The sequence below is a fragment of the Strix uralensis genome, chromosome 2 (assembly GCF_047716275.1).
Source record: "Strix uralensis isolate ZFMK-TIS-50842 chromosome 2, bStrUra1, whole genome shotgun sequence".
Lineage (NCBI taxonomy): Eukaryota > Metazoa > Chordata > Aves > Strigiformes > Strigidae > Strix > Strix uralensis.
Genome location: NC_133973.1, coordinates 5250730 through 5276595, shown reverse-complemented (window position 1 = coordinate 5276595; position 25866 = coordinate 5250730). Strand labels below are relative to the sequence as shown.

General features: G+C 45.6%; 2 protein-coding genes and 1 long non-coding RNA gene across 6 annotated transcripts in view; 2 read left to right on the top strand and 1 right to left on the bottom strand.

The window, feature by feature from the left end:
- Window positions 1-4324, bottom strand: part of CFAP91 (cilia and flagella associated protein 91) — a 31553-nt gene extending 27229 nt beyond the window's left edge. The window contains exons 1-3 of one of the 2 annotated variants that reach the window (XM_074853284.1): window positions 4220-4324; window positions 3370-3446; window positions 1048-1205 (exon numbers count right to left, since the gene is read on the bottom strand). In XM_074853284.1, coding sequence (XP_074709385.1) covers window positions 1048-1193 — 146 coding nt within the window. In that variant the 5' untranslated portion in view covers window positions 1194-1205; window positions 3370-3446; window positions 4220-4324. Of the gene's footprint in view, window positions 1-1047; window positions 1206-3369; window positions 3447-4098 lie in introns of both variants that reach the window. The other variant, XM_074853289.1, reaches the window with a different exon arrangement.
- A 2341-nt stretch (window positions 4325-6665) lies between these two features.
- On the top strand, window positions 6666-14191 carry LOC141936412 (uncharacterized). Of its 3 annotated transcripts, none has more exons than XR_012626737.1 (4): window positions 6666-6882; window positions 8305-8484; window positions 9389-9466; window positions 14098-14191. It is a non-coding gene; the product is annotated as an uncharacterized LOC141936412 (long non-coding RNA). The 3 variants fall into 3 exon arrangements; XR_012626736.1 differs by lacking the exon at window positions 14098-14191 and adding an exon at window positions 10433-10700; XR_012626735.1 differs by lacking the exon at window positions 14098-14191 and having other exon boundaries at window positions 9389-10700.
- A 4759-nt stretch (window positions 14192-18950) lies between these two features.
- COX17 (cytochrome c oxidase copper chaperone COX17) lies at window positions 18951-21699 on the top strand. The gene is made up of 3 exons (XM_074853323.1): window positions 18951-19253; window positions 20977-21087; window positions 21492-21699. The coding sequence occupies exons 1-2, from the start codon at window positions 19135-19137 to the stop codon at window positions 21059-21061; spliced, it is 204 nt and encodes a 67-aa protein (XP_074709424.1). The 5' UTR covers window positions 18951-19134; the 3' UTR covers window positions 21062-21087; window positions 21492-21699.
- The last annotated feature ends 4167 nt before the right edge of the window (window positions 21700-25866 follow it).

Sequence of the window (25866 nt, the reverse complement as noted above, 5' to 3'; positions counted from 1 at the left end):
GGCAATGCAACTACTGAGAATACAGCTGGGAAATAATCTATCTTCGGTATCAGCAACACTGTCAATCAGCGCAGGTTGAAACAGAGGGGATGTATTTCTCATTTTTTGTTAATTGCAAGACATTTTGCAAATACATGTTGTTGAAATGTAAATCAATTTTAAAGCAGTGCAGGTGTCAACTAAGTTCTTGTTACAGAATAACAGGCAAAATACAAGAAGCCACTGAGGTTTTCATGTGCTGGGGACAGTCTGAAATGCTGAAAATAACAATAAGAAAAAAGAAAGGCTCCAAAATTCTTATTTTATTATGGAAATGAGAAGAATATGCTTTCAAAACTGAGCAAAACCAGCTATATCACCCTTAAACATCTTTGATTGTTGTCTGACATGTGGTACAACTGTTACCAGCAACCCCAGAGCACGCATCATCTGAAAAGCCCATGGTCTAAAGTTAGCTTGTTAATGCAGCAAAAACCTCTGAAAACAACTACCTAGGCTGATGCCTGCAGTCTTGAATACAGCTACAAAAGGACGCCAAATAACACATGGTGTAGCAAAACACAGAAATGTTTTTTAAATATTTGCTGAATCAGAAGCCTCAATTTTAATGCCAGGAGAAAGTTCAATGAAGAAACCCCTGCGCTAAAAATGCGGTGCCCTAGTTCAGGCCCCATACGCCCCTGAATGAGCAGGAAAAGCAATCTAACCAGCTGCAACTGCACGGGACTAAAAGGAAACAGCTCCCGCTGAAGTAACACACGAGTCGCTGAAGTCTTCATAACTTATCTGATCTGTAAGAGATTGAAATAACTCTCTTCTCTTTCCCAGCAACCGCTGCAAAGCAGATAGCACGGAGATGAAGGAATGTGCAACATCCACCCTGTCAGAAACAGATGGGCAACCATACTCCACAACAGCTGCAATCTCTTAATTTCAAGGGAAATATAAGTAGGAGCAAATTGCAGTCATCTCCCCTTCAGTGTGCATGGGTTTCTGTTGGTTTTGTTTGTATGTTTGTTTTAAATTATCCAACCATAGAACACTTACGAAGCAAGCTGCTGAAGAGCCTCCAGGCGCTGCTGAGCCCTCCCTCTCCATCTTTGGTCAATAAATGGAGGCACTGGATCTTTGCCTTCCAAGCAGACACCGTAGCCCGGGAAATGGATCAAGCTACTAAACATACTTCTGAACATTGGTGCCTTTACCTAATGTTTGTGTGGACACAAGGAAAAGAGGTGAAATTTAGAGGAGGAGAAATTTGGAGGAGAAATTTAGATGAGAAATTTAGCAATTTCAAACAGCATTAAAGAGATTAGAATTTCAGCTTGCTGTGATTTACAGGACCGCACATTTGAGATGGGGAAAGAAGGCAGCATACGTATGCTAATGATGTCAGCTGGTTAGATGCTACTTCTCAAGATGTGGAGCATACCAGACTAGCAGCAGATGCACAGATATGTCTTCTGGCTGTTTTCCAGTGTCTAAACTTATACTTAAAATCGAAGGGTCTAACAGTTCGTTACATAAAGAAGTTAGTGTGCAGTAACTGTGAATGTGCAGTAATGTGAACTGCTAGCACATTACCCCATGTAACTCCCTCCTATTTCGTGTGCTCTAGAAATGAAGTAACATATTCCACTTACAGAGTAAAGTTACATTATTTTCTACTGTAACAGTTTTAGCATGTGTTAAAAATATCTCCACAGGAGTTGGCACACAAAAATGATCACATTAAAAATCCACACCCTTCCTTCTAAGCACTAATTTCCCTGGGTAGATATGCCTTAAATCTCTAAATTTATGGCTGCCAATAAATCTTTGGAATTGTGACTCAAGTATAAGTGATGTAGCTATATTGGCTTGAGCTGCTGTAAAGCCTGAAATCAGATTTGAATTGTGAATGGCCCCTTTCATTTCAGCGGGTGCTAACTCAGATGCATATAGGGTAGTGGTGACATTTCAAGTACACTAACTCACCAGAGTGTAAGAGAGTGTCAGATGATGAAGATGTAGGCACCCTACTATGAGTAGCTGTTCGCTGTGCATGAGACTGCATTTTTGTTTCATTTCTCTTCAAAGGGAATTTGACTTTTGAGAGTTTGGAAAACCCTATAAACTAATATTATCACAACTCCTGTCCACCCCATTTTGTGATACTACAGATTGAGAATTCAAAGTTGTATTGTTATGAATTGCACACTTGCTGATTCATATGCTTAAAACATGTTTTATGCAAGTCAGAGTCTGTCACCATCCCCATCCGTGCCATTACACCTGTGATGTGACATTAGTGACAGCACGCCTGCTTACGTTGTCTGGCCTGAACTGTTAACACAGCCATATTGTTGCAAGGATCTCGGTGATGACAGACAATGCTTCCAGCTCCATGTCTCTCTACAGAGAGGCAGACAAACACGCTTTTTTTTTTTTTTTTTTCATGTAGATAGAAGAAAGAATCTGAAATAATGGGGTAGGAGACATGCAGAAACATTCTTCAAAAAAATATTTCCTGATTCCATTACTGGAAAGCTGCTCAGGGATTTTCTCCTTGCTGTACAGCAATGGATTTTCAGAATATCTGCCTCGCAGGCTCAGTCAAGTGCATGGCTTCAGGAGGACTCTTTGTTTAAAATCCAAACCATTGTGCAGTTGTACCAAGTCTGCTTTCCTTTGGTAAATATCTACCTACATGCTGCCTGTCTCGCCATCAACCACTGCTGTCTAAAAGTGTGACTGCAACTCCCACAGCCGTGCCCTAGCTGGTTTTAAACTAGCTAGGGTGAATACTGATAGCAGGGGAGCAAATGCAGTAGAGAGCTAAGCATGGGCTAACTAGCTATGGGCTTAGCTAGGAAGTTAAACTGTGCTAACCTAGTATGAAGAATCAGGATGGGTTCTGCTTAGCTGTTGCTACCTTGTTCATTTTAAACTGCCAAGTATGCTACCTTGAGCTGTAGTGTAAGTGTATCCCAAGGTAAGTGAGGAGGCGCCGTGTGGAATAACATATTTTGACAGCTCTGCTTGAACAACAGCCCAAGAGCTGTCCAGATCTTTGATTAGATTTTAATAACATATACAAGCTATTGTTAACAGCATTTGGAGATATTCTATTAAAAATACTGACACACAATTTAGGAAACTACTTAGGACATGAAACTGGGCATTTCTAGGCTGCTGCTACAGAGTCACCCTAGGCCAGCAATCATGGTTACTCCCTGTCTTAAGTCTTGTTTTAGATAAAACCACTTCCTTTGCTTTGTATTTTGCTGTTTTAAGGGAGCAGCTTAGAACTGAGAGTTTCTACCCCTGTGTATGCATACACACAGAAATATAAGGTGCACATGTGAGCTATCTTTGGCCAACACCTACCGCTTTATCACCAGTAAGCTGAACATGGACATTTGACTTTGAGTGGTCCTTCTCACTTGACAGTGTGTACAGAGGGTCTGAAAGATAAGTTACATATTTGAGGAATCAGCATGAATCGTCAGGCTCCACTTTTTAAAAGTCTGTTTGTAAGAGAGTATAAAACAAACTAGGAAAGAAGAAAACTGAGATACATGTCTCCATATCAAAGAAATTCCACCATCACAGAAACGAGCCTCAGAGCTGCAATACTACGGTTCTGTGGGACATGCACACGACTGAAGAAAAATCTACTTTCTTTGGAAGCACTGCCAACTTAAACTGAAAATGAAGACATGAAACAGAAAAAGCAAGCACGGTGCAATGGTAATCAGTGGAAATATCATACTGTACATGACGCTTCCCTCTGGGATATAGAGCTAGTGCTGGCTTTCCCCCAGCTCGCAAATGCTTCATAGTCACGGGCCTCTCCTCGCTCCTGATAACTTCGCTAGTGCTGCCAACCGAACCCTTTACCACGCTTGTGGCTCTGCCCTGCTCCGGGACACCCATCTTCCCGGCTCCAAACCTGCTTCCCCTGCCTAGCCCGCTGCCGGTCGCTCGGTGACAGTCCCTCGGCCACCTCCGGCCCTGCACAGCAGCCGGCCCGCACCGGAGGCCCGGCGGAAGGCCCGGCGAGAGGCCTGCTCGGGCAGCCCAACCGCTTCACAACCCGCACCCGCCCGCTCCTACCTCCCCGCCCCGGGCCCGGCCGGCCCCACAGGACGCGGAGCGTGTCGGGCCTGGCCGCACCGGTCCCCCCGCCCCGGGGGCTGCCAGGGAGGACGCTGCCCCTCCCGGCCGGGCCCGGTACCGTGGGGGCAGTCGAAGGTCCGGCCGAGGAGCCGTGCGGCCGCCCCCGAGCAGCGGGGCCCGCACCGCGCCGGTCACCGTGCGGCTCCCGCCGCCTCCGGCTGCCGTTCCCATGGCGACCGCCGGCGGGCGGGGCCGGGAAACACCACGCCCCCTACGGCGGGACGTTAGCGCGCCCCCCCTTTTCCCCGGGGGCGACGGCGGCGGCGGCTTCTCGGGCCTTTCCCCGGGGACAGGCCGGGTCTTGCTGCCGCCGCTTCCTCCAAATCCCCGTGGCCAGGGCCGGCCCCTCCCCGCGGGCCCAGCTTCCCGGAGAGCCCTGTGGGGCGGCGAGGCCGGCCCGCCTCCATTTTGTGCCGCCGCAGGCGGGGCGGGCGGGGAGCCACCGGGGCCGCGGGCCTTGCAGCGCTCCCCACCGCCGCCTCTGGGGCAGCCCCGGGGCCGGCGTCGCTCCCTTCCCCGCTGGTGGCGGCTCTCTCCCAAGGGCGTAGGGTGGCTTGTCTGTGGTCCGAGGAGGGCAGGGAATGATGGACTGGGGGGGGGCAGGGCCTGTGGAGTTTTGCTTTTCAACAGCTCTTGCTCAAGTTGTTTTATGTGATGCTCTCCGGTTCCCCTGGGCCCTCACTTAGTGCTTAAGAAAACTGCTTTAGCAATTACAGCTGGGGGCTGGATTCAAGCCTGGATATTCTTATTCCTGGCTTTGCTTGTTACCGCTTAGGCCTTCTGCTGCCATAAAGCAGTGAAAATAGGCTTGGTGTCTATTGCCCGGAGGGGCTGTGGGTATTCTGGCATTTGTAAAGCATCTGGAGAGACCCACACAAAGCATTGCAAATAAACGTTATGCTTTGAAAAACGTCATTTTTGCAAGGAGGTGGCCATCATCTTCTACGAGGAACAAAGTTGGAAGCTTTTTCACGCTGTTACGTGGGAAGGGCTAATGCTTTTGTCAGCCTAAAGAGATTTGGAGGCAAAGCTGCCGAGACTTTGAGAATAGGATGTAAAAAGCAGCCAAATGACAAATAGACCCTCTCCTCTGCCTATAATCTTGAAGCAGGTCCCTCACATTAGTTATTTTCTGTATAAAACTCTGTACCAAAGAATTGTTCACTGGTTGCCATGTCTGACCTAAAATTTTGACCCCTCGGTGCTTCATCACAGGAGAGCAACATTAGGACTGCGGTTCCAAATTCCTTGGCTCTGCTAGACACGTAGACATTCGATTCAACTTTGAATGCTGGTTTACTTTCATAAAGGCCTGTCACTTGTTTGAAGCAACAACTTCTTTCTTAGGGTAACTGATCAAAATGGGTCAATTGAAGACTCAGATGTGGGTCTGAACTAAGAAATGCTGTCACAGCTTTGTTGCTGACTGACATCAGTAAGATGCTGCTTTCTGCAATGGATTGAGCCACGCTCTAAAGATACCCAGCAGGCTGTTAAGTGCCCTCATTTTAATAAAGAGCTCTACAATGTGATACCTTATTATAATTATGGTATAATTATAAATATTATAAATATTGACAGCAAAAGTCACTTTTTAGTAGAGTTGCCCAGCATTTCTCATGATCAAGTTCAGTTTTCCCTTTTTGTATCTCATTTCATTAGAACTCCATAATTTCCATGCTGAAATTTTTCCATGCTGGACATCTGCCTTGAGGTAATGAGGTGTGTAAACTGTACTTTGGCCAAAAAATGATTCTTTGTTGGCTCCACCCTCTCACATTTTTCCACTTCAAGTTTTTCAGAGATGACTGGATACAGGTGGCCTGGACTTCTGTTTTTTTGATGAGGAAAGGAACCAGATGGAAACCAGGTAGAGAAAGAACAACGGAACAGTTACATGAGTTCTTGACAGAGTACAACAAAATGCCAGAGCATAGCCTAACAGATGAGTACTTTCTGGAGTTGTGGAAGACCAAAAAGGTGCAGTTCCACTATTAATTTTAACTGCATTAAATTGGGCTAAATATAAGATGTTACCACCTTCTTCTTTATTCACCATGAGCTGCCTGGCCCCACTGCCTCTGATCTGTTGGTGTTGGCAGCTGAAAGACTATGAGGGGAACCATCTCAAGAGACTGATGTGGCTGAAAACTAACCTGTCAGAAAATAAAAGATAAAAGTTTTCAGGTCACTGCATAGCTGCCTGAAGAGTAGTACTCATGGGAGGTGACAGGTATATATGGCTGAGCTAAAAAGCTCAAGGTTCAGGTTCATGGAGCCTGCTCAGATTAGATTAGGGGGGGTGTGTGTGAAATATTGGTTTATTTTTAACTAACATTTCTGAGCTATCTCTGTGAATGACAGATGTGGACAGTGAACAGCCTTACAAGTGTTGTTCTTTACCTGAAGTCTTCATATTCCTGTGGACCTGCAGCTGGAGTGAAACCTGGCCAGGGCTCCTGGCATGCTGGTGTGTGCTGTAGAGGTGAAGTGGTGAGGTTTGGTCTGAATCGTTTTGGGTTTGGTTTTTTTTTGAAATGCAGATCAGCCATTTCTAGAGAAAAAGATCCCAAAACATGAAAGGCTCTGAGAAAATGTTTGATCCCAGACAGTAAACTCTGGCAACCTTGTCTCTGACCAGCACTTTGGAAAAGGGATTCAAAGATTATCTGGCAGGTCTGTCTGTCTGCGTCAAGGACACATCCTGGCACTCTGGTGAAGGTGAGCTGAAGGCAACTAAACTGTAAGCAATCAAAAAAGACTCCTGTTTCTTAGCTACAGTTTAGTGACTGATGGGCTTTCTCCACAGAGCTGCAGGCTGTAGCATGATTTTTTGGTGGTTTTTTTTGTTTGTTTGGGTTTTTTTCCCAGAACAAAACTGTGTAGCTGAGCTGGGGTGCTGTCTATCTGATGACTTTTTTTTTTATAGCCGCTTAGCTCTGAGGGGACACCAGATGCTCAGATGTATGAGTAAACTGTCCGCACCTTTGTGAGTTACTGTGCAGTGACTGAGTGGACTAACTCTGTGCCACTGCTTAGCATGTTGCAAAATTGCAGTAAAGTGCAAAGATTAGCTGCCCGTGAAAGAGGCTGAGCCAAATGCATTTTACCTCACATTAACCTTGAGATAAGATAGTGTAATTTGCTGCAAGATGAATTACTGCTACTCTGTTGATGGACTTGTTACACTGTGAGGACTTGCTGATGTGTCTGAACTGTAAAATCAGACAAAGGGAAGTGGAAAATTTAGACAAGGAGGGTACGCATTAGTTGAGAGCAGAACAGTAGCTGGACAAAGAGAAGATGGATCAGATGTGAAAATGTGGTTTTAGAGGAGAAACTAGGCTGGCTGAGCAAAGCAAAATTAGTAGGAGAGTGGGGTGGTAGAGAACCAGTGTGCAGGGGGAGGAGGGAGAGACAGGATGAGCAGCCAGTAGAGCAGAACTGAAGTGGTCTGGACCAGAAAATGGGAGACCTAGATGAGGAGCTGAAACAGTGGGGAAGGGTGTGGAAAAGCAGGATTGGGGGGAAGAAGGCAAAGAAGTTGAGCTAAACTGATGATGGGTCTCTCTACTCTGTCTTCCTTCTGTCCTCCAAAGCCTGGGAGGGAACTGGGTTTCTTGAATGTGAATTTTCCCCTGAAATCCACGAGGATTTGTGAAACCCCTGGCAAAATGTCATCCATCTGGCTTTAAGCTTAATTATGGAGATGGTTGTCTTCTGCTCTCTGTTTGTCAGCAGTTGTCAAATGACAGCACTCTTGCCATGCTGGGTGCATGTGATGCTTCGTGGTAGCTTTTTTCCTAGTTATTAAAGACATCTAAGTTACAGGCAAAAAAGTTATAGCATTAAAAGCCCTACTGAGGCTTTGATGGCAGGAAATGACAAAATTAAAGTCATTATTTAAAATTAGTAATTGTTAGCGTGCCATTTCCCATCCTTGCCACAGGATGTCACAATTTCCGCATACATGGTCCATCACAGTCTCAAACCTGGGTGTCGCCAGTTCAGCACTTCAATTAAATGTGAAATGATATAAAATGAATTTGGCCCTTAGACCCATCCAAAGTAAGGCCTAATTTCCATTCCGTGTCCGATCTCCACCTGGTTTACTAACTGTATATAATAAACACCTTTTTCCAGATGTGTGATTCAGAAGGAGCAGGAAAGCAGCAGCACAAGGCTGTGGTCAATGTGGTTGCTAGGTTTTTAATCCAGAAGAAAGAGGCCTTCCTCCCAGCCCGTCAGAAGAGATGGTGAAGGAGAGTGGGGAAAACAGGAGGAGGAGGAAGACGTGGTCACTATTCCCGGCAGGAAGCAGAGGTAAGTCTCAAAAAGATGTAGGACAGATGCTGTGAAATCTAATGCTTTGTGGCCCAAGGCCTTGTCTCTGTACTGGCTTTGGCTACAGTAAGGCATTATTGTATCCATTGTGGAATACCTCACTTTTAACTTGTGACATCTTTTGTACAAATGGCCTTGGAGTACTGATTGTGATAAATGGAGCTTTGCCAAGGTGAAGTCTTTGGTTTCTTTGTGCTGTTTTTACTAAGAGGTCTGCTAAGAGAGGCATCTTGAGATATGACTACTGAAATGGAAAAAATAGATGAAACTCTATAGCACACCTGTTCTCTCTTGCTTTTATTTTCTTAGTATGACTGTTGGCACATTTCCTGTACTAAAAGCAATCTACAGATGCGGATAGCCTAAAAAGTCAAAGTTCAAAGAAAATTAAGTAGTAGTGCTTTGTGAACACAGTTAAAGGATTCACTTCAAAGCCTTTCGAAAGATTTCTGTAATGGTTTTGATTAGCACTTTAAAAAAAAAAAAAAAAAAGGAAGGTGGAATTAAGGACATTTTGACATTTTCAGCCCATGGTTCAGAGAAGCCCCATTTGTGACGAAACCCCAAATTTACCAATACTTCAGGCATCCTCTGAAGGACATGCATATACTTTAGTTCACTTGGCTTGTATCAGCTTTGGATGAGATTCTTAATGAACAGGGATGACAACTGGATGATTTGCTGGCCTGAAGTCAGGAATAATGTTGATTCACCTCAGCAGGAAAAGGATCTTGGGTGGAACTCCTTAGGGAACTAGTGAATTCCTAGCGTTCTCACTCCCCCCATGCAATACTCAGAGGAATAAATGGCAATGCCAACATGTTAGCTTGCAGCTTTCAAGTTCCAGTGCATTAAGACATTTCTCTTCAAAATTAAACCTTAGATTCCCTCTGTTCCTTGCCACAACAATCAGTGGTTGAATCAGCAGAGGAGATGCTACATCCTAGTCTGAGCACAAGAGGTAAGAGAACAACCAGAGGAACAATTTGATGGAAGGAGAATATTGAATTGACTTAACAGGATTTTGTGGCATATTTCTGGCTTAGAAGTTGGGATGAGCTTGTATCCTCCACGCAATCCAACCACTTCTTGCTTCTGGAGACCTGGATGAGAAATGTTCTTATAGCTGGGTTGTGATTGGATTCCATATCTGCTTTTCATGAGGGTTTGGCTCCAGCCTTGTCATCTGTTTGTCTATTTAAAACGTAAAAAAATAACAACTGTATTTGCTGGTAGCTGTCTGTTGAGCTGGGGGGAAGAGAGAAAACCCACCAACTGGGAAAAGGGAGTCCAAGTGCAGGGAGGGAGGGAAGGAAGGCAAGAGGCAGCTGTAACTAGAAGGAGCTTGAGGAGGGATGGGAGAGCTCTTTCTTTAAAAGGACAAACCTAAAAAACAGCCTGTTAATAGCGTGCATGGGAAGATAGGAATTGCCCTGTTTCACTCAGCTGAGCCCGAGGAGAGGCCCTGCTGAAGTCCTGATCTCCCGAACACCTGACTGGCGGTGCCTGTTCAGCCTGCAGGGATGCAGGGAGGGTGCTGTCACCAGCAACCACCATCCTGGCCTGGCCAGTTGATCACACTTCCCAACTCTGCTCTCCCCCAGTCTAGGCAGGGGGATGGCATGACCAAGAGGAGTGGTGACTCCCTAAGAATGTCGGGGTGCACAGAGAAGGTTGTCTCCTCGAGCCAAGGAGATCTCTTTCTTCACCCAGAAGCTCAACAGTTCAGTAGCTAGATTTTTACTGGCTGCTTGATGGATGGTTTGTACTAAAGCCCGCAGTAGCGCAAGGTAGCTTAACAGTTCAGCAGACAGGGAGACATGTAGTATGTAATTATCTGATGTGTCAAAAACTATGAAATGGAGTACCTTGCTGACCTCTGCAGTATTTCTGCTCTCCTTGTTCTTTCTCCTATTGTTTGCCAAAGTGCCTGGTCAAGTCTGGATTCCAACTAGTTGGAAAACTTTTCCAGGGAGTGAATGTTTGTGCTTGCCTGACGGGAGCACCAGAGACTATTGATTTTCTGTGACCATTATAGCCACTCTCTTCATGGAAATTAAATCGCTGGGCAGAAGTGCTACGGAAATTCATTTCAGCTTGTTATTATAATACAGTATAACTCTGCCATGCACTACGCTCTTATTTCCTCTTAAATGATTAGTGCAACATGATCTTAATCCTGTCTAATAAACCTTTCCAAAAAAAAACCTTACTTATCCTTTAATTGCAATCCACTTGACAAAGGTCAGCTGAGGGCTAGCACACATCCAAGGGCCCGGGGGAGGCCTACCAGAAATAAAAGGGTGAGACAGAAGTGGCAGGACACTCGGGCCATGGGAAGAAAAAGCGAGAATCAGATGGGGGCTGAACAGAGCCCTTTCAAGGATTGAGGAAGGATGCATAAGTATCACTTCCCTTGTGTAAGAAACCAAAGCCTGTGCTCTCTTCAGTCTTGAAAGTTCCCCTATCTTTTCCCTCTGTCTTTGCCTGTACCCACACAGCCCTTTCCACATCACTTTCCAGTCTCAAATGGTGGAGACTGAACAGAACACAGTACAGGATCTAGAGCACGTCACTGGTGTCTCGACATATCAACTGTGAGGGTATGACAGGAACTCAGCATTTAGCGTGTTGATCTGGAAACATCCCTGCTTTGATCCTGAGGAAGTCTTTGGATTGGACCCCTAGGAGAATCAGACCCTTATTTAAACCCAGAATCCATTTAAACCCAGAATCCCTTTAAATAAGGGACTGGAGTGGTTGAAGTTAATGATGTGCCAGTCAGACAGGATGCACAGAGTAAAATTTAGTGTTTGTTACACAAAGTACCAACCCAAGACACTCAATACTTGGAGAAAACACTGCACAGCATACTGTACAGCATATTGGAAACCAGGGCAAAATAGTCAGGACGTGGGCTTGAGCTGAAGGTTTAGATGCGATTTTCTGCGATGTAGATGGCTTGTGTTCCCATGTCTCTTTTCCAAAAATAATTGTACTCCAGCTACATAATGTATTTAGGAAGATGTCAATGTAAATAAGCTCTCTTGAGAATGACTCCGCCTGCCTATGGAGATGCCCTAATGCTTCTTAAAATCTGACCCTTAAGCACTTGATAGTCAAGCCCAACTGATTTTTGCTGGGAATAAAGATTCTCACTTTGAGAAAGTGCCAATAATGCTCATTAGACTTACTTAGAAATTCTTCTCCTGGGCCAATGAGAAGAAAAGCAGAAGAAAACAAGTGTTCAAAGGTGTTCGAAGTTGAAACCTAGCTTGACCACTGATGTGAAAGAAATGCCTTAAGAGTGACTGAATTTTCTACATTATTTTGTAATTTTGCAAGTAACAGCTGTGGGGATTCTAACTGGATTCAGAAGATATGTAATGTTGCAGGCTTTTTACAAGCAGCTTGCAGCACTCTACAGCTTATGTCTTGATGCAATATTTAAAAGGAGTGAGATGCTGGGATGTGAGTACATAGAAGTATGCAGCTGCAATCAGTGACATCTCAAAACTGGAATGGCTCATGTATTTGTAAATACTAATGATTCCTTCCAGGCTTCCAGTTAGCTCCCGCAGTTTGTTGTGAATGTTAAACTATTTTCTGTAGCAGAGCTTCACATTTCATAAAACATTATCGAGAAAGACTTGAATAGATTCAAACAAGCCAGATTTGCTACCGACACAGACATCAAAATGGCATGCCACCAAGCAGAATAAAATTGTTAGTAGCAGCAACACTTAGGGGGAAAAAAAGGACGACTGGAATGTGTGCAGTGGAAAAGAAGTGGAGCTACTGTATTGCTGCTTCTGTGTTGATTGACAGCTTAACACCATTCATCGGAGGTCGCAGAAACACTGCCTGCTTTGCTGCAGCACTGGTCGGGCTTAGAAGTTTGTATTATGAAGTATTTTATGGAACTACAGTGAGGCATTTTTCTTCAATACACAGGCAAGTGGACCTGGGTTCTGAACAAGATTTCTGTAATGCATAAGCAGAGGCCTTAGGCAGCATTTGAATTTTGTGGGGTGACTAATCGGAGATCACCCATGCATGCATGTGGTGCTGCGTATTAACAGTGGCTCAGCTCCCTGATTGCTTGGGGTCACATTCTGATCAGTTCCAACAATTCATACAGGGGTTGTGCAGAAGATTGAAAGTCTTACTCTTTCAAGTCATGAGAAGTGAGAATGAAAGAGGGTTTTTGTTTGGAAAGAACTATATAGGCAGCTGTCTTGGTTAACTGCAGCAGAGGAAAAAAAAAAAAATACCTGAGGAGAGCAAAACTTTCCCCTGGGTGACGAGTGTGTATCACCATCTTCATGCCTAAACACTTTTAAACCTGGGCTATTTTTTTCTGATTTTTAACTGAAAACAGAGAGTCTGACTGCAGCGGAGGGACAGACCTTTGCAGATTCATGTCTTCTGGAGGATTAGTGATGCTATTTTCCAAATACAGGTTAGGATTTTCTGAGTTACTGAGCATAGAGACTGTCAGATGATACACACTTGTCTTCTTCAGCCATGCCCTTTGGTTGTGTCGGTAGCACATGCAGCCATTTGAGTGCAAACACCTGGCCTTTCCTTCCCACCAGTCTGCGCAATGGGATCCATTCCAGAATGCTTGGATTTTCATGGGTGTTCCCTCCACAAAGGGGAGCAGCTGATCAGTCATCGCAGGAAGCCCTGAAGTAAGCCTGACCAGGCTTGAAATGCACATCCGACATCAGCTGCTGCACATCTGCAACGTGGAAAGCTGCCATGGGTCCAGAGGCTCAGTTGTTCTTCCCTCCAGTGCATGAGGAACAGGCAGGTTGCTTTGTGACATGCTACCAAATGCCAGCTTCCTTCTTTTGCCGTGTTACCAGGGAGATCGCATACTGAATTTGCTGACCTGGCTTTTTGCAGTGTTGCAGGGCAAATTCATAATCTTCACTAATATGTTTGGATATGCTTTCAGCGGGCAGTGAAAAGAAGAGGCATAGCATGAAAGTGATGATAGTCATAATCTTAGCACAAACTGGGGAGACATGTGTGGGAAAAAAAATGTGAGAAAGACATGAAGATCCTTTAAGTTTATACCAAAAGCAAGCACTGATGTGTTTTTTTCCACCTCCTCCTGCATGAACATCCAGATTTCACTGGAGAAGTCATTCATCGCTAGAAACAGTGTTTTGCCTGTACTATAAACCATCAGTTTCTTAGCAAGAGCAAGCGGTGGTGGCAATTCTTGAAATTAGTTTTGCTACCAATTTTGACTGGGACAAGAGTTTCTGCTCTGCCTGTTGTAGGAGGGTTGCTATCTTCTTTACTGTGGAGGGCTAGGCCACAGAGTCCTGGTCCCAGCATGAGACCCCAGAATTTCTGGGATGCTGTGGGCCGAGTCCTGCTATGTCAGAGACAGCAGTTCTGTTTCTAATGTGAAAAATGGTTGCAGGCTTGCAAGCTACCTTCCACCTCCAGCCTCTGATGCTCTCTGACGGCTGAATTTCTGGCAAGAGATGATCTGTTGCAGTACTAGCTCGTAGGGCATTCAAAGAGACAGAAATGCCTTAAAAGTAATCTTAATTCTACTCTTGTTTCTTTAAGGACTTGCTTGCCAGTATGGAAGGAGACTCTCTCCATACAGACTTGCATGGTGATGTCCCAGAAGGGGATGGGTCAGTCCTGTGGTACAGCATGCCTGCATACAGAATTCATGCCATAGTCCTGAAACGTGGGGATTTGCCTCTTCAGCTTGGGAAGGCATCACTTCTTGAGGTGATTTTAGCCCAGTGAACCAGTTGCCTTCACCTAAAGATGGGGTTTGAAGCCTAGAGGGGATGTAGTTCATCACCTTAGAGTCTCTTCCATTGTACTAGACCAGAGCAAAGGTCCTTCTGTCCCAGCATTCATTCTCAGCTCACGCTGCTCAGCTGATAGTACTTGGTAGCGATAGGTCTGCAGCTCTGATCAAAAAGAGAAACTGTCCTGTGCTTGGGCAGTTGATATAATAGGTAACAGGGCCCTGACAAGTCACCTTGCTCAGAGGTTTGAAGTCCTTTTTTTCCCCATGTGTATCTAAGCGTTGACCAAAAATACAGACAGCTGCTTTGACAATCAAAGACAGTGTATGTTTGACTGGGCTGCTGGAGCAGTAGCTGTCTCGTGTTTATATTAAGTCAAAGACAAAAATGTTTCTCTAGACCAATATTAAACAGGTTTCTTTTTTCAAGATTGTAAAGAGTTGGTGGTTTTCAGAACAGACACTTTCCACTATGTGGAAAATATCAAAATATCTTTGTCTCTGTTTCACCGCACAGATTTTCCACAGCTAAATTTACCTTCTATCGTCTATATCAGAAGTGTGAGAAATCTGGAAAACCCCAGACTACCCCAGACTGCTACTTTCAACGGACATTGATAGGGGCTTACCCTACCTAACAGTAACAATGAATGTAAATACATTTTTGAGGTTCCTTGAAAAGTCTGTCCATTTGAGTCTCTCTCTAACGGACAAGTACTTCTTTTTTTGGACAACCAATGTTTTAGTGAGCTGAAACTGAAGATACAAGAAGCCAACGGCAATTGCTGCAGTGCTACTGTGTTTACACATCATGAGTCACTGCTGTATGTTCTTTAATTCTGATAAAAGGCTGTACATAAATGAAAATAATTTGGAACCCCCTGATGACTGGGCAGTCTCCCCATGTTTCACCCATTAGTCCTCTAAACCCAGAGCTGTAAATGTCCAGTGCTAGCTCTAGTCCCTGTACTCTCACAAGTGACATGACAGACAGGGGGAGGGTCTTTTTTACCGTTTCTCTTTCAGAGACTCTCAGATTTTCACTGAATCTCTTTTCCTGGGTACTGGATCTGACAGTTTCCCAGCAGTCTCAGCTCAGTAGCCTGCCTTTAGCTATTCCTCTTTGACTGGTAGATACATCTGTTCATCCCAGCACATACTCTTTAATATAATTCTTCTGCCACTGTCAGCAGGCAGAGGACAAATGGAAAACAAAAGCACCAAGTTAACAATCCTTATGCACAATGTAGTGTCAGAAGAGGCTGTGATCTCCTCTCTGCACTGTACTCCAAATTGGTGCAGTCAGTATGAAAACGTGTGAACTGTGCTTTAATGGCAATTCCCTTCCTTCTCCTCCCTGCCAGCCCCTGTCCCTTCATCCCACAAAGAAGTGATTCCTTCTTCCAGAGTTACAAACTATTACCATGCAGGCAGAGCGGCCAAAATAGCAGTGCTTCTCCTTAATCTATTTGGAAAGCTGCTACAGTTAAAATGGAGTGCTGCTTGAAGAAATGTTTAGTCTCTGCAGAGCAGACCCCCTTGAAGTCTTCTCCCAAGATGACTAAATTTTAACCTCCCTCTACTCTTGGTATTCTGTAACTCCAGCAAGAGTATAAAATGTGTTATGTTTGGTCTTTTCCTGGTTTCTACAGGCCAAATCAATCTCATTCAAACTCTTTTTTTAAAATAAGATGTTGTTAAATAAAAGATACCGTTCTACAGGCCAAATCAGTCTCATTCAAACTCTTTTTTTAAAATAAAAGTTGTTGTTAAATAAAAGATACTGTTCACTGGCAGACTTGGGAAACCCCCTTTGAGGTTTTTTACCACAGGCTTTCCCTCAGAGTTTGTGTTGCTATCACCAGCTCTATCTAGGCCTTTGGATAGTGGCCAGCAGATAAAGCTTTAGGAAGAAAAGACAAAGCTAGTTAATTTGAAAGGAGAACAAGCTTAATATGTTGAAAAACTAATTACAACCACTCCTTTGGAGAGCTGATGCATGCTTTCGATAGGCATTTCAACCTCAGCTCCATCTTGCCGCATGTTTGTGTGGATTTGGGACAAGCATACTCTGGTCAACAAATGCAACCTGTACATCTTCTGGTTCATCACGCCGGGCTGCGTGGCCTCACAAGGCGTGCGTGCCGAACCAGGAGGCTGCGTGGGTGCAGGTCAGTCTGAACAGCCTTCCCAGCCAAATGGGATAGCTGGGGACAGGCTACTGCATGGAGATTCATGGATAATTAAGTAGGTCAGTGAGTGTTGCATGACACCATTTCAGGGGCAGGATGGCAATGCATTGGCAGTCTCTTCAGGAGCCTGCATTTCAAGGAGTTGTGTTGTCAGGGTGCCACAGAGGTGCCTCGATGGTGAAAACAGGAGAGCCTCATCTACCTGTGTGATGCGAATGTGGAGCTTTGGGCTTCTGGAAGAGAGCTAGGTTCTATTTCTCATCTCTGCTTGTGAGAATGAGGGGATAAAAAAGAAAAAAAGAATCCTCTCCTATCATTTACTTGCTCAGGTAACTTGAGTCAGTGGTGTTGGCATTCACCTTGGTGATCCAGAGAAATAAAAGAACAAAATCTTTGAACCAAGAATGATTTTACTTCCGGCCTGGCTTACTGGAAGGGTAAATACTGAAAATAATGAAATAATTCTCTCTGTCTTGCCCAGGGCTCTTAAAACAACAGGGTTGCTTGATATTTCATGACTTGTATAGGGCAGGACCCTTTTCAATCTTTTACCTGACTGGAGTGTTCAGATCCCTAGCAGATATTTTGAGCTCCTAAGTTTTGCTGAGACTGAGAGCATGTAACCTGTTTTATAGGAGCTTACTGCTATTTACTCTTCATCACAGACCAAAATAAATACCTCTGTGATTGACCAGTATGGGATAATCTGCCCTAAGTGTAAAAAAACTCATCCTTAAAGTCAGAAATCAATTAAATACCTAAAATACAGGTTTTCTGTCCCTCCAAATGTTCTTGTCAGTGTTCCTACAATTTTGGATCCCCTTAGTACCTGACATAAGCTGCCATTTCTTCTTTGACTCTTGCTAGACGCCATTAAAAGGCACAGCAGCTGTATCCCAGTGGGCATACACTCCTTTTCCCCTTCCAAGCTGTCAGCAGTGTCACAACCACCGATGTGCAGCCCTTCCCACATTCCCTGTGTGGGGCAGCCCTTTGCTCTCCCACGTGCCTGCCAGTCTATCCATGTGCAGGTATAACCCTGTCGTCATCAGGGCTGGCTGCGGGCATAAGTGTAGCACGCAGTTGCCTTCGGGAGCTGACAAGACTGGCAAAAGAGCCAAGCTGTTTTGTATAGGGCAGAGACCTGGAAGGCAGGAGTGGCTGCTGATGCCCGGTTTGGGGCAGACCAAAAAAAAAGCAGCTCTGTATCTTTTCCCTTATTGCCCAGCCAGGGACCAACCAGGCTGGCCCCCAGCTGTAAAACAGCAACATTTCGTGCTGCCGGTGATGATGGCTGTGCTCGTTCGTGCAGTACCTGCAGAGCCACCTGTTCTTCACTCCCACACATCTCCAGTTTTCTGTGCACAACTACATAAGGAACAGAGCCCCTGTTTTCCCCCACTGCTTGAGTAGGGGGAAAAAAAAAAGAGCTTTACGTAGTGGGCTACAACTTTTTGATCACAGAGCCTGGCTCTGGCAGAACTGAAATCCTGCCAGTTGCTGCTCTTTCTCAGACTGCAGTGGGTGACAGGTCCTCTCAGCTGCCGACGCCGTTTCTCAGCCTCCTGCCTGCTCCCTCCTTCCCTTTTCTTCCTGGTGTTACCCAAAAAGCAGATTTATGCCTGGTGTGCAGGTGCCAATCTTAACACACTCAGGAGAGATACTGTTATTTATTCAGGCTGGGTGCTCAGTGGATTTTTTCCACAAATCAAGCACACCAACAGCACGTTTTTGTGCTTGCTTTTATATACAAAAATCAGAGGTTATTACTTTTCCAGACATGCTTATTAGATACTGGTTAGTGATTAACCTACAATTAGAATACAGTTTACATAATGCTTCTACTACTACGCATGCTCAGGGGAAGGGTCTTAACCTGGGCTGGGGTCTTTTTGACCTCTGGGTGTGTTTTTTAGTATTCTAATTAAGGTAGTTCACTTTCAAGACACTCAAAAGTTAGTTGCATTGCCAAGTTAATTAATTGATTAGTCACTTTGCCAGGTTGTCAAATAACTCATTCTCAACGCAATCCCAGTCATTCTCTTTATGGCCCAGGAGGTTCTACTTATTTTCTAGGGTTTGGAGATCAAAGTCTATCCTTGATGAGTTTCTTATCGCTAATCAAGGTCATCTTGGCCACGCTTCAAGGTCTCACTCGATCAACCTTCAAAACCTCGTGACTGTCCCCACAGGGTAACTCTAACTACTGGCATAATCACTAACCTCGGCTACTAGCAAAGGTGAGGTGTACTCTTATCGCTCGTTACTTATCGAGTGTTCGTGGGGAACGTCTCTTCCGACACATCGATCGGTTGTTCCCGAGTGCGGGTACCCGTTCGTGCTCCCACCCTCCGCCCCGGCGCTGAGATACCGCCCGACACCGCTCCCCACCGCCTGAGGGAAGCGGAAAGCGCGGGCGGCGGCCGCGCATGCGCACCCGCCGCGGGGAGAGGCGGCCGGCGCCGGGCAGGCGCCTCCCGAACTCCATCTCCCGGCGGGCGGCGGGCGGCGGGGCAGCTCGCCCGGAAGCAGCGGAGCCCTCAGGGCCGTGGGTGTTGCTGGCGGCGGTTGTCTCTCCGCTCTCGCTAGCGGCCGCTCCCGCCCCGTTCTTCCCCGCCTCAGGCTGTGGGTGCCGGGGAGCCGCCCGCCATGTCGACGGTCGCCGCCGCCAGCTGCGACGCCAAGGTCGCGGGGGAGGCGCGGGAAGAGAAGAAGCCACTGAAGCCCTGCTGCGCCTGCCCCGAGACCAAGAAAGCGCGGGACGCCTGGTGAGGGCCTCGGCCGGCGGCGGTTCCCGTCCCGGGGGGTGAGCCCCGGTGTTCCCTGGGGGTGGGCCTTCCCCTTGGCAGGCTCGGCCCATCGTCGAGCTGCTGGGGCGTTTTACCCACTTCTTGGCCCGCTTCCGGCCTGTGGTGCGGCCTGGCCCCTCGGATTTCCCTCCCCGCCCCGCTCCTTGCTGCCTTCTAGGAGTTTCTGTCCCCGCCTGCGTTCCGGGGCGATTTTGGGAGCCCCCTCCACTCTGGACGGAGGGTGCTGGAGCATCCAGGAGGGGGGGAGAGGGAGGAGGGAGAGTGAGGAGGAAGAAGAGAAAATGGCTTAAAAAGATAAATTAGAAATAAAGAGATTAATATTTCATAGCCCTAGTTTAAAATGGGTTTCAGAGATTAGCTTTTAATGCTGCTAAATCTTCACTAGTGTTGACTGAATAAAGCAACCAGTACCAGCAGGTAGTAACATTTTTATTGTTTAACGGATAATAAATGCTGTTCTCTTTTAAATAAAACAAAATACTTTGAGTTTTAGGTCTCGTAGGATGACATTTCTCACAGAGGTGTAAAATTTGACAATGGTGTGTGTAGCTGCATTTGTAATCGTAGCCTTAGTCATGATCATAGGACCTGTCGAGCAGCATGAAATGCCCCCCCCCAAATAGAGTCCTCTTGTCTGTGACAGTAAATCTTTAAAGTTTAAAAAACTTTAATCTGACGACCAAATTGTCTTTTTTTTTTTTTCCCTGACAGGTGGTACAGCTGTTGTTCAGTAGGTGACATAATGCTGGACACTGTATTTTTGCTAATAGTAGGGGGGTGTCACTAGGGGTAGAGTGAAGGTGAGTCCAGGGCCCCCAAGGGTGGTGGGATGCAAATCCCAGGTCAGATGGAGTTGCCTTGGGCAGCCAGCAGACCTGTCCGTATGTATTGTAATAAAACTTAATATTATTAACAAAATATTTTAATTCTTCGCCATTTGGTAGTTTCTTTCTTTGGCAGCAGGAATAGCATAACGTGGCGGATGAGGGTTGATCTGACCCGCTCTCTGCAGAGCGGTGGAATTCCCACACTGCTGGAGTCAGGAAGCACTCTGCCAGTCAGTCAGAGAGGGAGCCTGAAGTACACGCGATATACACACGATAGTAGGTTCTTACCCCTGCTGGAATACGTAGTAGACACTTGGATGGATGACTAACATCAAAAGTTACCATAGGTGGTAAAGAAGGTTTTTCTGAGAGTAGCTGCACAGGTTTTTTTGCTTCAGGTTCCCTAAATGACAACTGAAGCTGGACTAAAACATCATTTACTGGTCAACCTATTCTGTATTGGTCTGTTACTGGAGGAATTTTGTTGCTTCCGTGCTGAATGATTTGAAACTGGTTGCTGATGAGATCAGCATGTTGATGAAGTGATGCAACAGCCTTGTGTTGTATAACAAATCCTTGTCTAGACTTGCCCAGAGTAGACGCTGGCCTGTTAATAGGAAATTCTGTTACACCATCAGAGTTTTAAGTGCACAGTTCCAGACCTGGGCACCTTTTTGAGATAGATAGTATTATACTTTCCAGAACAGTGCTACCCTGGACAGGATAGGCAAAAAGATCTCTGGAGCCTAATAGGGATTTTTGATTGTCCCCAACAACTTGGCAGTTCTGTGACTTTGACTAATAGCAAACAAATAGTTTTGTTGTTGAACCTTGGAAATCTTTTTGTTTTGCAGCATCATTGAGAAGGGGGAAGAAAATTGTGGGCACCTAATCGAAGCTCACAAAGAGTGTATGAGAGCTCTGGGCTTCAAGATATGAGTGAGATGAGCAGGACTGTGGTTGTGGTGAGTATAGCCTTCAGGACCTCTGCCTCTGCAGTGCCCTGGCACCTCCGCTGCTGCCGCTGGAAGGGCCAGGGTGCTGTTTGTGACAGCAAAGGTGTCTTCCTGACGACAGGGAGGGCAAAGCCATCCTCACCGACACTAGAGGAAGCACCACTGTCCTTGGGAGGGTGGTGAAGCCGTCCAGCAGGACGCAGCTACTCAGAGTAGCTCTTCAGCAGCGGGGTACGGTTCTGCCTCTGTTGTCTTCTAACAGATCCGAACTTCAGCTTAGATTTCTAATATTAGGGCAGTGTGGGGGTTGGTTTTTATGGGTTTGTTGTTGGGGGGTTTTTTTGTTGCTTGGTGAACTGTCCCTCAATATCCAGTGGAAATCCATGTTTTGTGAAGCTGTCTTTCTCTTCTAGGTGATGTCTGAGGTGTGACTGTTCTGGAAAGCTGCAAAATAAATTATTTCTGCAAGTTACTTCAAAGAACAAATATAAACAAAGAATCTATTTATAAAGAATCTCTAGTGATAGACTGTGCATCATGTCTGTGGCTTTTACACTGTTAGCTCTTGACCACTGCTATAGAAAATATATTTTTTTCCTCTTAATAAAAGTCTGAAAATGACCAGTGTTCCTGACTTCTGTTTCTTTTCACGTAAAGAAATGACAGTGCCATCCTCATTGAAAACAGCGGCGACGGAAGTGGAGAGAATGCCAAGAGCCTGCTTACTCATTGACAGGACAACATCGAGTACTCCGGTGTTGTGGTTGAACAGATGGGCCTTCGGTGGGTTGTCCCGCTGATGCAAACTGAGAAATCGTGCTGCTAACACTGCCCTGTTACTGCTTCCAGCAAAGTCATGCTCAGGCTTGTAGTGCTGTTTGGCATGGTAGGTGTGACTGTATTTCTATGAAGACGACCACAGTCTTAACGAAATGAACTTCCCTTAGAGTCAAAACTGGATTTGCTTTCCCCTGTTAGAATTCTTCCAATGTTTTTTGAATAACTTTACCCTAGGGTTCAAGCTTCATTTTTTATAATGAAGAATTAAGTACTTCCCATACCAAACTCAAGTTCTTGAGCCAGTAGTTCTTCAAGAGAAAGGGAGCAGAGGACTGCAGGTGTATGTACAGGTCACTTGCCTGAAAGAAAAGCTTTTTTTTTTTTTTTAATGCCCGGTTTTTGTTGTGTTGTGCTAGGTGTGCACAGGCTTTTGTTTTTGGCTTTTTTTCTCACCTGTGTGACATGACAGTGGGAAGGTGGTTGTGGCCTTTGTTTCCTTATGACAATCTAGAGCAAAAAACGTGCAGTTGGTAGTTTGTTACATGTGTGGGACTTTTTTGGCTTCATACTATGTTGCTATGCAACTCTAACGTTGCTCTTCCTTTGGTCAGTTGACTTTGATTGAGATGGCATCTCCGATTATTTCCTCTCCTGCTGAGTTTTCTTCTCAGAAATTGAAGATATAAAATCTGTGCTTTGCCTTGATTCTTCTCTTGGCTTTGATCCTGTTGGAGGGATGGGTGCAGCCGTGATCGCTGCTCTGCCGACTGGGCCCAGCACGTTCTGAGCTAACCATGAATAGGCTGTTGGCGTTTAGTAGGTGACGCTTGGTACTGTCCCTGCCAAGACTCACGAGTTGTGTGAGGAGAGTTTAGCCTCTGCTTCTGGGAATGTTTCATGGAGGTTCTGGAGTCTGAGGAAAAAGCACTCAAATGCTTGCAGGGGACGAGCCAGGCTGTCAGACTTAGCTCTACGCTGCTCGTCCACTCCCCTGTCCTGAGGTAAAAGTTGTGCCCGCGGGGGCTTCCAGCCTAAGAGAAGGGCCGCAGGTGTGGCTCTGGCAAAAAGGGTTCAAAGCTGCCTGCGGCGCTGTACCTGGCTGGCGAGCAGGACCTGGTGCTCCCCTTGACATTTATTGTTGTCTTGAGGTAGAAACTCGAGTAAGTTATTTATTGTTGCATTGATGCATGTCAGAGCTTGAACTGAAGAGAATGTGAAAAGGTGGGCGAGCACTGGCTTTGTGGTAGCGTGTCCAGTCTGGGTCAACTGTGGAAATGGTGCCACAGAGCAGAGAGCAGGGCAGGGGTTGGCAGTGGTCAAGTGAGAACGAAGTGCTGTTTAAATCGGGTCAAGAAAAATAAAAACAGGTCCCTGTGCAATTTTACACAAATTCTATACACTTAAGGAATGGCACATCTAGGCCTGCGTGAAGGTAGAAGCATGGTAGATACTTTAGACAGTTTTTGGCAGGAAGATGATGAGTGGGATGCTGCGATACCTGTGTGCAACAGGTACAGAAAGGATACTGGACAATTTGGGAGAACCTCATATTCAAATCATACTTCTTGCTGAGCGGCTACATTTGTTACTCCAGGATTCCTGTGGAGCGGATTCAGGGCTTGATGTGGTGCAGGGGAGTTGTTGGCGCTGTGTTCCTGCTCCACGATGGAGTTGGTGACAGCCAGTGCCCTGCGCAGGGTGTTGGGTGTACCTGCGAGGGCACGGCACGTGGTGATAGCAGGAAAGCTGATGAACTATAGAGTACAACTCCATATGGTACACACCGTCTTTGTCCCTTTGTAACTCACCACGAGCTTGTCTGGAGCAGGCTTTAGACCTTTCCCAACAGTTGTAAATCGAATGTGACTTGAAACATCAGCAGGATATTTTGGAGCTACGGGGTTTATTAGTGTGTAAGTAACACTTTCGCAGACTAATGCCACCAATGCACTGTCTAACCAATCTAAAAGGTGAGATCTGATTATGCCCTTTCTGACTTGAAGCCACCAAGGTCTTAGTGTCCTCGACACAGGTGACTGGGCTAATTTTCAGCTTGCGGGATCAGCAGTGAACCTGTAGCCTTCCTGAGGATGGGCAAAATAGTCATCTAGCTGCTGTGAAATTTGGGACTGATAATCTCTCAGTGCGGTGCTGCTCTCAAGGACAGAGGATTTATTTGGCAGATGTGGTGCAGGCTGCACCTGGCTTACATCATCACATGGGGCTAAATATTAAGTAATGTTAAGTATAAATATTATACTGGTTGAATCAGTATTAAGTGGGAAAATCAGCAGAGTACCTGTTTACAGACTGCCAGTTTGAGTGCTGAAAAGTTTGACATGTCTATTTTTCTTCTTCACAGTCTCCTTTTGTTGTAATGCCTGTGTGCTGCCTTCCAGGGAGGAGTCTTAATGCTGCTCAGGTGTTTTCTGTGCACTCACTCTCTTGATTCCAAGTTGGTTTGGGCCTTGGTATCTCCCTTTTAATATTGGTGTGGCTTTTCCCTTGAATCAGTGTTGGCTTTTGAACGCTTATCTCGGATGAACCCCAGCATCCCTGGATGGAAGGCATGTATTCTAATTCAAGGCAAGGCATGAAAATAAAACTTCTCTTGGGAAAATTAAGAGCTTTTTGAACTCTTGATGGGTGGAAAATTGAAAGTACTGGGAAGGCGGTCTGTATGGCCACAGTACTCTCAAGGGAGAAAGGAAGATTTGAGCCTCGGTGGTTCAACTGCTTTACAAATCTTCCTTTTAAAAACTGGGCCTGAAGACACCTAATCTCTAGAGTATGCTCAGAGATCTACTTTTTAAAAGGCTTAATTCTCTCTGCAAAGTCACATTCGGCCCCAGCAGAAAAGTTGTACAGTTTCTAAGGAGAGCTTTGTGCTGTTCCTGCTGTGGGTTTAAAGCTTCCTGTCTGCCTTCCGCAGGGAAGTCACAATGGGCGTCCTCGCCCGCGTCGCCAGCCCTGGCAGCTCTGCGACCCCAGCGTGCGCCTCTGGGGTTACTGCAACGCCACTCTCCCTGTTCTGGAAGGAGCCAGCGGAAGCACCTTCCCTGTCCTAATGAGTCATTAACATTTGTGTTCCAGAGTATTTTCTAGCTCAGGAAGTTACCTAACTGAGGAGTGAAATTAAGAACTTTTTTTTTTTTTGTTACTTTCTTTAATGTTGCTGCAAAAGTTTTTTGGTGGTACGGAAAGGTGGTAGAAATTGCAGCGTTGCTTCTTGGAATGCTTCCTCTACATTGCTATTCATAGCAGTTCAGTTTTGTCTCACAGATCTGATGTAAAGCATCAGATAAAGTATCATAAGCGTTCCCAATCTTGATATCCCAACTCCCCATTATATCAAATGTCAGCCTATCTTGGAAAGAGGGCCTCTTATAATGATTTTTTTTTTTTTTTTTTTTTGCAGAGGCCTAAAGGTAGACCTGTTGTTGTTGGGATCATCTAGCCAAGTACATGGCAATGGTATGAAAAACAGCACTTGGCTCCCAAGATTTTTATTGTAGTGCTTTGACTATAAGATCATCCTTCCCTCTTTGCAGAGAAGGTCAAGAAAAATGAAGTTCTTCATTTCCCCATACCTCTTGCAGCTGAGCCTTGTTCTGCTTCAGTCAGTAGGATTTATTTCTTCGCTTAAATAAGGGACAGCTGGAGACAAGATTCCCTGTTTCACTTCACCCTTAACGGAGAGCATCTTTCTTGAGTGGATTGTGCTCACGCCCTGTGCAAAGCTTAATTTGTCTTGTTTCCTTCCCTCATGGCAAACCTGTCAAGGTGGCACAGCCTTGGCTGCTCTTAGGAGCCGTACTGCTCCGCGCTGCACGTGGACTAATTGTTGTAGAGATAGATGGTCCAAGACCGTGACGAATCCTTTCAGGTTGCCATAAAGCATTGCTTCAGCCTCGCCCAGTAGACAGTGTTCCTCCAGAGCTACTATTAGTAGAAGAGGCAACTAGTTGTGTCTTTAAGTGAATGGTGCCAATGGGAATGGCATGTCAG

Coding starts and splice junctions, on each gene's coding strand:
- COX17 (XM_074853323.1), top strand. CDS start 19,135: ATGTCGACGGTCGCCGCCGCCAGCTGCGACGCCAAGGTCGCGGGGGAG. Junction 19,254..20,976: donor AAGAAAGCGCGGGACGCCTG/GTGAGGGCCTCG, acceptor TTTGTTTTGCAG/CATCATTGAGAAGGGGGAAG.